The sequence below is a fragment of the Arachis hypogaea genome, chromosome 12, assembly GCF_003086295.3.
Source record: "Arachis hypogaea cultivar Tifrunner chromosome 12, arahy.Tifrunner.gnm2.J5K5, whole genome shotgun sequence".
NCBI lineage: Eukaryota > Viridiplantae > Streptophyta > Magnoliopsida > Fabales > Fabaceae > Arachis > Arachis hypogaea.
In genome coordinates this window covers 11,091,935-11,103,385 of record NC_092047.1, presented here as the reverse complement: position 1 = coordinate 11,103,385, position 11,451 = coordinate 11,091,935, and the positions used below count along the sequence as shown (strand labels likewise).

Genomic DNA, 11,451 nt, shown 5'->3' with positions numbered 1-11,451 from the left:
ATTATTTTAAATATTATTATTATTTAATAATATTATGAAAGCGGCCATGTGAGTATGGGAGTAGGAGTAAACACTAAAACAGGGCAGCTACTTCCCTAACTGCCGAATTCCTCTTCTTCTTCTTCAAACTTTCGAACGGCGGTCACTTCTTTCTCTTCACTGCGGCTTCTGCTATGTATTCTCTCTCCGTCCTCGCTGTTGCTATGTAGTCTCTCTCCACCGGAGCTGCAACCTTTCAGCTCGTCGCCGTCTGTTCTCCTGCTCTCTTCTCACCCACTCTCTCTCGCTACCTCTCTACTTCCTTTCCAACCACCGCCGCTGTTCTATCCACTACCAGATTTCGCCGCCTCCTGCAAACTCTGCTGCCGGTACCGCAACGAACACCGCCTCCTTTTAGAAACTTAGGTATGCGTTCTCGTTCTTCATGTTCTATTAGTTGGCCTTTTCTCTTTCTGGAACTTAAATTTGTCTCTTGTTTTATTTTATCCGAATATTTGTTATTTTTTTCCTCTTCCTCTGTAAATTGAATGTATTTATTTCAAACGATTGTACTTTGTATGGTGTTTTTTTTGTCATTTTCTGGAAGATAGAACTTTGGCTTTAGAATTTCCCTAATGGAATGGATATTGATGGTGTGTTGTGTTGTTGCTTTGATAAGTTGTGTTTCTTGTTCATGGGCTAGGTATTCATATATGCATTATTTCTATTTTCGACCCCTCAAAATTCCACTTATATTCCAAAACAAAAAAGGAGAAAATTGTGATGGATAATGCGCTTGTCAGTATGTTTTTCTTTTGTTGTTATTTTTCTTTAGTAAGACTTTTTGGTGATGGTGGTGGTGTGGTGTAAGATGTGCAATTTGCTGTTTGCTACCTATGAAGTCTGGTTTATTGATTGTTCTTGTTGGGGCTGGCTTAAGTGTGCAAGTGCCAGAGGTACTTTAGTTATTTCCCCTCTATATAAGTAGAGCATCACAATTCACAAGGGTCACCAAGGTGGTGCTAACCATCATGACAACAACTTAAGCAATGCCTACAACAATGATATGACTTGCATTAGTGAAGATTAACCTCAAACTTTTCTTAAGCATAAGGCATTTCTGTTGTATTATATCAACTCATTTGGTTCCTTAGGATAACATCATGTGCCCTGTATAATTTTTAGTTGTTTTATAAAATGTGAAACATTTTTTTATTTTTTTTTTCTTTTTTAATAAGAGGAGAGAAAAATAAATAACAAAACAAAAAGAGAAAACAATAGAAAAGCACAATAACTAGATGCTCAAGGCATCATCAAGAACAAGCTGACCACATAGTTGGAGGGATGGCTCATTGAAGCATGGTTTATGATGCGTTTGTAGATAGGGAATTTAAAAAAATATTTTTATAAATTTGTAATAATGATTTTAAATTAAATTTGAATATTTTATCAATGTTCCTTCTGCTGCCCATTGCCCAGCTAAGAGATAATCTTTGAGAAACTGAGAATTGAAATTCTGATTTTCTGCTTATTGTTATCTCATTTTCTGCATTTCTTTTTGCTATTGTTGTGGCATGTTATTTCTCTCATGCTGACTGATTGTTATGCTCTGCTGAAATTTTGGAGAAAATTCAAGCATTATTATTTGAACGAGCATGTGGCTGCTGATTGCTACTATTATTATTAAACTATTTAGACTTGTTTAATGCTGAAATTGATGTGTTTTCTATTTTATTATATAAAGTTTGTCAAATTTTTATAGAAACACACGCATACTTGTAGGTTGTACCCCACCGGTGATTGTTGGCGATTGTTGCTGTTATACACTTACATTATGATAATGCCTTTAACTGTGCTTCTAATTCTTTGCAGATTGGACAAAAATGTGAAGTCACTTGGTTGTGTCTTCCCAGTCTCAACTACATTTGTAGAAGCAAATTTGTTCGTGTTTGTTATTAATGGCCAGATGGGATGCAATTCTGTCGCTTCCTGTCCAAAATCCTCCCACATTGGAGATCTCTTCTGCTGACCTAGTATGGTCGAAAGTGGAAGGTTGGCATGATAAACTAGATAGAGTTGCTCTAATTCCATTTGCCAGAGTTGATGATTTTGTGAGAGGTGAATCAAATAATAAAGAATGTCCAACAAGATTTCATGTTGAAGCAAGGCGTCGACGTCGTCCATCAATGCCTCTCAAGCCAAAGGTTGATGGTATACTAGAGTATATACTGTAAGTTGTAAACACTTCATTTAGTGTCCACTATTTGTTGCTATTGCTTCCTGTATTTCACTGCAATGTGAATTTTTATACTATGTCAATGCAGGTATTGGTGTTCCTTTGGTCCCGATGACCACAGAAAAGGTGGCGTTGTACGGCCAAGTCGGACTACATATGTTCCAAAGAAGAAAAATGCTGGTCGGCCAAATACTAAGAGAGGTTGCACCTGTCACTTTATTGTGAAACGCCTCATAGCCGAACCTTCAGTTGCCTTGATCATATATAATGATGATAAACATGTGGATAAAAAGGGTTTGCCATGCCATGGTCCACAGGACAAAAAGGCTGCTGGAACACGTGCAATGTATGCTCCATATATCTCGGAAGATCTTCGACTTCGTGTTTTATCTCTCCTATATGTTGGGGTCTCTGTGGAGACTATTATGCAGAGGCACAATGAATCGGTTGAGAGACAGGGAGGTCCTAGTAACCGTGATGACCTTTTGACCCACCGATATGTTCGACGACAAGAGAGGGCGATCCGTCGATCTACATATGAACTAGATGATGATGATGCTGTTAGCATCAAGATGTGGGTTGAAAGCCACCAAAGTCATGTTTTCTTCTATGAAGATTTTTCTGATTCAAATCCATTTACTCTGGGGATTCAAACTGAGTGGCAATTGCAGCAAATGATTAGATTTGGGAATCGAGCTTTGCTTGCATCAGATTCAAGATTTGGTACAAACAAATTAAAGGTCTTTTTCTTTCCTTTTCCTTGATTTTAAATTACGGAGCACTGACACTTTGTTGAATTGCAGTATTTACACATGTCGGACGCATTTCAGACACGATATTTGTTTAACACTCGTCTAGCACGTGTGTCCAGCCGTGTCTTAATAAGAATTAAAAGCTACTTCTTTGAACACACTTGAACCCAGTCAAATATGATTACATGTTAGCATGTCCAACCTTATTCTTGACTATGCTTGAAATGAGTTTAGTAATACCAGATATTATTAATTATTAATGCAAAAAGTTATCTAAAATGACTTATATATTTAAAATAGGCATAAAAAAAATTTAAAAAAGTTGGTTTGTATTTTAATATCAATAAAATATCAAGATACTATTATAATCTATATGTGTGTGTCCTTGTTTACAAAATTTTGTTGTGTTGTGTCCCGTATTTGTGTACATGTTCGTGCATCATAGATTTTAAGTAACCGTGGAACATATTTGTTTGTTTCAACAAAAAGCTAATAGCAAACACATTGATTATTTTGTCCAGTACCCCATTCACAGTCTTCTTGTGTTTAACTGTGACAAGAAGGCCATTCCAGTGGCTTGGATAATAGCTCCAAGGTTTTCGAGCTTAGATGCACATCGATGGATGAGGGCTCTTTACAATCGAGTTCAAACAAAAGATCCTAACTGGAGATTGGCGGGCTTTATAGTAGATGATCCGCTTTATGATATCCTGGCAATCAGGTTAGTGCAATTTATCAATGAAGCTAATATTGTAAAATATGTAAGATTTATAAAGAATATTGTCCATTTCTACTACAATTTCAAGATTTTAAATTTCTAATGTCAAAAGTAGGATGGCTTCATTTATAATTGCCTTTATGTAGATATGAATTATTTGAAGTAATAATGTTTGAAATGTTTTTACAGAATGTACTGAATATTTTTTATATTGATGCTTCTTGGTTCACGTTTTCTATTGACATCTTCTTGTGTCTCTTTCCTTTGAAACCCAAGAATCCAAGAATAATACTATTATTTTTACTTGAGGATGATTATTTTTTAAAAAAAATTGAATTTGATTTGTATATTAGGAGTCCTTTATCCATGTCATAAGATATGGACTGGTCCTTACAGGGTTTTAATATTTGAGCATGATGGCTGATTCAAATGTTTGATATAGAAATCTATTTTGCATTGTGAATCCAAACTACGAAACTATATTCTCAAATAATAATTACTATATTCTGTGTATTTGCCAGAGATGTTTTTCAGTGTTCAGTATTGATAAGTTTCTGGAGGGTTCGTCATCTATGGCATAAAAACATAGTGAGGAGTTTGGAGATTGACATGCAAATAAAGATATCCAAACAACTTGAGCTGATTGTGGATAATATTTGCCGCCTTCAAGGGACCATGTCACTCTTTGAAGATTTCATTGAAGACTTTATTGATGAATACAATTTTATGGACTATTTCAAGGCTACTTGGTATCCTAGAATGGGTTAGTAGTATCTACCTATATCATGGAATGCTTTTATTTTTGATGAAATTGAGAAATAATATTACGCTCACCACCAGTTATCATTGTGCTTCATTTTTATTACCCCTATGGCTGCAGACTAGTAAAGATCAGCATCTATTTCAAACATAGTTTGCATACATAAGGCAAATGCTTGACACTGTCCAAAATTTTTCATGAATTTTTTGAAGACATTGTTTGGTACTTTTGCTAAGTGTATGGTGTGTTCAACAACATTAGGTCGGTTCCCATGGACAACTTTGTGGGTTTTGAGAAAAGAAAAGAAGCCAGACCTTTGTGGCAGTGTGTTTCTGCTAATTTTTAGTTTTTATTACACGTGGTTTTGATACTCTTTTCTCATGTTCCTTTTCTTATAAAAGGGATATCTGTTACTCCTATTTGTAATTTTTCCTTTTTATCCTGTAAAATGTTATAAAAAGATAACTCCACATATTTATCAGAAGTTTTCTTTTAATTCGTAATTGTAAATAAAAGTTGCTCTGTTTATAATTTAGTAATATACTAATTTTCTTTCTATGAAAACAAAAAAGGAAAGTATTAACTCTTGATACTTTTTTCTCAATACATATATAATAGTTTATTGAATAAATAATTAATTAATTATGTTGTGTCTTGGTTACAAATGTTCTTTAGAACGGTGCATAGATTGGGAGAGTTTATCTTCAATCAAGATGTTAATTTCTTCCCCCTCCTAAATAATAGCATTCATTATTATTCTGGTGAAGATTTGCCAACATATACCAACATAATGAGCCAATATATTGTCATGATGACTTACAATCACCGAATATAATAGTCTTGGAAGGCTATGTTGTTTTATCGAATGGGGAAAACATCTAATTATGATGGACTTGATACCTATTTGCGTTTGCTTTTTTACGGGCATTTATATATATGAGGTTGATGCTGTTGAAATTTTGTCCCGTTGATGTAGGAGCTTGGATCAATGCACTTAAAACTTTGCCTCTTGCTAGCCAGGAAACTTGTGCAGCAGTGGAATTTTATCACAACCAACTGAAGATCAGACTGTTCAATGAGAAGGACAACAGTGTTTTTCAGCGAGCTGATTGGTTGGTTGACAAGTTGGGTACGAAAGTCCATTCTTATTTCTGGCTTGATGAGTACTCTGGAAAAGATGATTTTGCTCGCTATTGGAAAAATGAATGGATAAGTGGTTTGACATCATGGCGCAAGGTGCTGAAAATTCCAGATACTGATGTCCTATTGGAAGATGGGTGTGCCATGGTTACTGATCAGGATAATCCAGAAAAAGCTTATGTTGTTCACAATCCCGGTTCAATGTTTAGCATATGTAATTGTAGTTGGGCGCAAGGTGGGAACCTCTGCGAGCATGTCCTGAAAGTTATTAGCATCTATCAAAAGAGAAGGTCCCTTCCGCCTTCTGTTGGCTTTTTTCAGTATCAGCAGGCTCTAAAGAACATTTTGCATTGCCCACCCTATGACTCTTTAATTCGCGATCATGCAGTCTCCTTGGCAGTTTCTGTTCAGCAACAGTTAAATACCCTGCTTGATAAAGAAAGTGTTGCAACTGTTATGGATCCTAAAGAGAAAAGAGTAGTTGTTGATATCTGCTTAGAGACATCAAAAGTAGTCTCATGTAATCAAGTTCCGAAGTTAGATAATAAACAGTTTATAATCAATGATGATGTATCTCTTGATGGTGATGACTCTGATGATGGACTCAAAATTGCTGATCAAGTTGTAGATTGTCACAGCAATGAAAATGGCATCCCATCTGAGAGTGTTGGAGAAGACAGTCTACCTGCTGACATGGACGTTGATCTATCATCAATTTATATTTCCCCTCCTAGATTGTTGTCTACCGATGAGAATTTTTCAAGTAATGAGTTCCCAGATAAAGCTTTCGCTACTGAAGTGAATGAGGTTTTAGCTTCTGAGGATGGTGCTTCGTGCGATGATAAGGATAAAGAACGCAATTTAGATAAAGACTGTAAAGAATATGCAATGGATGTTGATCCCCCAGTCTTAGATGTCTCATTGGAAACAGCAACTCCGAAACACTGCGAGACCCATCCGAATGGGTTCACTGATGTTCCTGGAGTAATTTCTTGCAGAAAAGAAGCTGAGCTATAACATCCCTTTGATATATGCATGGATATTTTCCTACGGGTTGCTGTCGAGAAACTAACTCTTGGTACAATTGAACCAAAAGTACAATCAAAGAGGATGCGAAATTGGGTTCAAATACGATGAAAAGAACATGAATTAAAATACATCTATTCTTGACGGCTATTAATGGTATGACCATATTTGAGGTTATCAGCCAGCCTGAAGTGTCAATAGCAATTAGTTATATTCACAAAACTGTATCAGGATTCAGGACGAATTGCTGATGTGATCGTATCGAGTGGTAGATAATAGTTACAACAGTTACTATTAACTGATGGTGATTCGTAAATTGGGGATTTCTTCGGATTCTCTCCTTCCGAACAACTACTAGAGGGTAAGCATGAAATTGTATTTATTCTTCTTATTACCAAATAATAAGAGTTTGTTCTGTTTAACTTGGCTAATTTTTTTTGTGGTGCTTCATATATACTGTAAATTTGAAGTCTGCTTATGTTATATGGAGTTCACATCTAATTAACCAAGATATTCTGATCTGTCTAGGATGAAAAAGAAAAATCTCTGGATTGCTTCATTCTTTTGTTCCCTTAATTGTATGGAAGCAAAGAATTTATAACCTTACTAATGTTGAGCACATCGCATGGTTTAAATTGTAAACGCGGTGGCGGTCATGGTTGTGGTTGTGGTGGTGGTTGCACTACGATGAAGGAATTGTGGGGAAATGTGTAACAGCCACAATTGGCTCTATGATGCCCATATGGTGGACACTGCAGAAACATTGTAATAACTACTATAGTTTATTAGCCTGTTATTTCTTAGGGTTTTTATTAGATCGGAGTATGTTAGATATTAAACATTCTTTCTCTTATAATCCTGATATAGTTGGTTACTTAGCATACTAGTGGATGTCTCGCATGGTGCAAACTCAAGGGCAGTTAACTTCGTATGAAGTTGATAGCTGAAAGCTAGTAGATGATAATTTAATCAAATTTATCAAATTATTTAATAATTTTTAGCTATCAATTTTATATGAAATTAAGTGCACATAAGTTTCTATCATTGCACATACTTGTGGGTTGAGTGGTTAATCTTGTTTATTATACCGGTGTCTAATCTACTTTATTATATTTGTGCTTCACTTGTTACTTAAGATAAATATGTAAAATCGTTTAGTATATAGATAGAATTAATCATGCTTGCTTAAGAAAATATAATAGCAATGTCATTGAAGTAAAGACGTGTGTCTGTGTTTCTGAGATTTGCTACTTCAGATTTGCCAATTTTACTTTGACCTACGTTATCAAATTATGAAACTAAAATTTGTTAATTGAATTTCCAATCTCTTTATCGAATCACCTCTAACCCTTGTAAATAACTTGGATTTAAAAAAGTACAATCCACTAATCTATCAAAGAAAGTTGTTCGGTGACATCATAAAGAACATAACTCACAATCTTTAACAATATGTATTTTGCTAGGTTAATACTCAATTTGGTTGAAAGAAAGTGGCAACAACATAAGCAAATAAATGAATTAAAATTTTTGAAGTTGTGTTCTAATAGGGTATTTGCAAGAGGAAAAATTTTTTATACTCCAATAAAGAGTGAGCTAGTATTGGTAAATCTTAAATGCATGGAAATTAACGTATTTCAATTAGATTATTTTTAATTACAAAATTTTATTTTTGAATTATATATAAACTTTCTGGTATAGATAAAAAAGTGATATTACCTCCATTAAAAAAAATATTTAATTGTAATAAAATAAACTAAAATTATGACATCAATAATTTTGAAAAGAAATGTTCTCATTAAATGTGATTTCTTTTTTTTTTCCGGTTAAGTGAGATATAGAGAATGAAAAAAATTAAAATCTTAGAAAAATGATTAGGAGTCTTAACTTCTTGATTATTCTTCTAAGTTCATAAAGAAAGTTTTGAATTTTTATTTTTATTTTTTAATGCTTTCAAAAGGGAAAGTCTCGGAGGCCAGCAATTTTTTAAAAAGTTGGCCAGTATTTAACCATCAAAAGAAAATTGAATGATTCTGCACCATTGGATTTAATCTCACACCATTAAAAATATTATTGATGGCTAATTGATGGTTGCAAAACACAAAAGTTACTGGCCCCTTAGGCTTTGTTTGGATATAGGAAAGAAAATAGAAGAAAAGAAAATAAGAAGAAAGAAAATGAGAGGAAAAAAAATAGAAAGAAAAGTAGAGTTATTTGTGTGTTGTTTGGATGAAAAGAAAATGAATGGAAAGAAAATAGAGAGAAAAATTTCTTTTATTTGGATGAGAATAAAAGTGAGAAGAAAGAAAATCATAATGGTATAAAGTTACATTAATGCCCTTATAATAAAATAAAGTATAAATATTTTTATTTATTTATATTTTATTGTATTTTATAAATATTATAAAATATTATAATTTTATAAATTATTTATCTAATACATATATAATGTTTAAATGTAAATCTTTATTATAGTAATGTATTAAAATTATTAAAACTAAATTTATATTAATAATTATTAGAGTTAAACCTCAGAGTGGTCCCTGAACTTGCACTCGACCCTCAAAGTGGTCCTTAACCTTGCACTGGCCTCAATATTATCCCCGAATTTAACACAAGTGTTTCACGGTCGTCCCTGAAGCATTTTCCGGGGAATATTCCCTAACGGCACGCTGACGTGTATGGAGAGGCGCCACGTTGGATATCTGACGTGGCTGTTATCATTTTTTAACTCAATTTAGTCCCTGAATTATTTTATAACCTTAATCCCCAATTTATTATCAGAAACCACTCTGTTTCTTCTTCTCTGCTCTCCTTCGTCTTCTCTGCCATTGTTGAGCTGCCATTGTTGAACGTGATTTGAGTGGGTCATGATGGGTGGAGTAATAGTTGAAGTACCTGGTGGTGTGATAATTGGTTTGGCCCTTACTTCCTTAATTATGGCATTGAATACTTTGCAAGCATTGTTACATATGTTGTCACATTTTGGTTGGGAGGGGAAGAAGGCCCAACTCCATGCATCTCTTCGTCATTTGGAAAGGTACTCTCATGTTTCCTTTTTAGCTCTCTAGATTTTCATCATCCCCTCAATGAATCTCTCTTGAGCAGTAGATCTTACACACTCCCACAATAATCCTCTAAGTTCATTGTCTTTCCACTGCTTATTGAAGCTTCTCCGCAAGTGCTATACACAAAATCTGTGGTGGACATCAGGGAAGACCTCCTGCACAGCTGTGATTAGCCCCTGCACGAAACTACTGAAATTAATAACTTATAATATCGGGACCCAAAATGGTCCCTCACCTTACATAAGTGACATCAAAATTGTCCCTACACATACATAAGTGACATCAAATTAATCCCTACACATTTATAAGTGATAGCAAATTCATCCCCACGATTTATTAAGTTCTACTCATACCCCATTCTATCAATACAGGCAATAACAATGTGTGAAACAAACCAGTAAATATAGAAACAGGATCATAAAAGTAAAACATGGCTACAAAAAATGCATCAACCCTTACTAAAATACAATAACCAGTAAATAGCAAAGACATCGTTACCTTTTACATGTCCAAAATGAAACACCACCCATTTTGGGTGTAGCTCCCTAGATCCTCTTGCAGCAGCTCAAGAAACCACCTCCAATTATTCGTGTTCTCCACTGGTACAATGGCATATGCAATGACGTAAATGGCTGCCAAGATTTGTCCACCAAATCTGGTTTTCTGAAATGCTCCATCAAGCTCTATTAGAGGTCTGCATCCCGCCCTAAACCCATTCTTACACCCATCCAGACAAATATACATCTTGTCAAAAGTGGGCTCTTCTACGGGGTTTGAAGTATGTTAAAGCTTCAGAGTGCTTCAGATTTGGAAATTTCCTAAGCTTCTTCACCAACTTGTTTGCTAACCACCTTCTGTTAGCTAATTTATTTTTTTTCTTCCTTGGGCAGGTATGATCATCATTGAAGGTTTTAACTTGCCAGCAAACAATCTCACTATCCTTAGAGATATAGATAATCCATGGATATTCCTCACCCCTACATAAAGCCCTGCATCGTATATTATCATTTTTCTTGAATCTAACTCTTCTACCTTCCTAGATGCAATACTCCCTCACAGCCTCCTTAAAATCCATCTTCGTATTGAATTTCATCCCTACCTCTAATTGGAGTTTTTCGAACCTTGTTTCTTCTCTGAAAACAGGAAATGAGTTGTCATCCTCTGAGTTAGGAGTGTCTTCATTTCTTCGGAATGCCAAGAATTTGTCTCATCTAACTCATCATGATATACATCATGAGCATCATAACCTCCAAAATTTAGGCCTTCATCATAACCTCAATTTGCTGCCTCCACCCATCATGACCCACTCAAATCACATTTAACAATGGCAGCTCAACAATGGTAGAGAAGACGAAGGAGAGCAGAGAAGAAGAAACAGAGTGGTTTCTGATAATAAATTGGGGATTAAGCTTATAAAATAATCCAGGGACTAAATTGAGTTAAAAAATGATAACAGCCACGTCAGATATCCAACGTGGCGCCTCTCCATACACGTCAGCGCGCCGTTAGGGAATATTCATCGAAAAATGCTTCAGGGACAACCGTGAAACACTTGTGTTAAATTCAGGGATAATATTGAGGCCAGTGCAAGGTTAAGGACCACTTTGAGGGTCGAGTGCAAGTTCAGGGACCACTCTGAGGTTTAACTCTAATTATTAATAATAATAGAATTAGGAATAGTATTGTAAATACATCAAAAGTAACATTTTCTTTCTTGTTTTCTTGCTTCTAATGGATGGAAAAAAAAAATTTGTAAAACCCACATTAAAATTTTC

The 11,451-nt window shown here is 34.9% G+C and overlaps 1 protein-coding gene across 2 annotated transcripts; it reads left to right on the top strand.

Moving 5' to 3' along the window:
- Positions 1 to 7,831, top strand: LOC112726832 (uncharacterized). 2 transcript variants are annotated; one of them, XR_011868301.1, is made up of 7 exons: positions 1 to 405; positions 1,852 to 2,209; positions 2,304 to 2,955; positions 3,489 to 3,688; positions 4,207 to 4,448; positions 5,422 to 6,972; positions 7,140 to 7,831. XR_011868301.1 is itself a non-coding variant. In XM_072208785.1 (6 exons), the coding sequence occupies exons 2-6, from the start codon at positions 1,938 to 1,940 to the stop codon at positions 6,600 to 6,602; spliced, it is 2,547 nt and encodes an 848-aa protein (XP_072064886.1). In that variant the 5' UTR covers positions 30 to 405; positions 1,852 to 1,937; the 3' UTR covers positions 6,603 to 7,094. The 2 variants fall into 2 exon arrangements, 1 of the variants encoding a protein (XP_072064886.1); XM_072208785.1 differs by lacking the exon at positions 7,140 to 7,831 and having other exon boundaries at positions 30 to 405; positions 5,422 to 7,094.
- The last annotated feature ends 3,620 nt before the right edge of the window (positions 7,832 to 11,451 follow it).

Excerpts from the sequence above, each read along its gene's own strand:
- LOC112726832 (XM_072208785.1), top strand. The coding sequence starts at position 1,938 with ATGGCCAGATGGGATGCAATTCTGTCGCTTCCTGTCCAAAATCCTCCC. Across the intron at positions 2,210-2,303 it reads GGTATACTAGAGTATATACT|GTATTGGTGTTCCTTTGGTC; the intron begins GTAAGTTGTAAA and ends ATGTCAATGCAG. Across the intron at positions 4,449-5,421 it reads TACTTGGTATCCTAGAATGG|GAGCTTGGATCAATGCACTT; the intron begins GTTAGTAGTATC and ends CCGTTGATGTAG.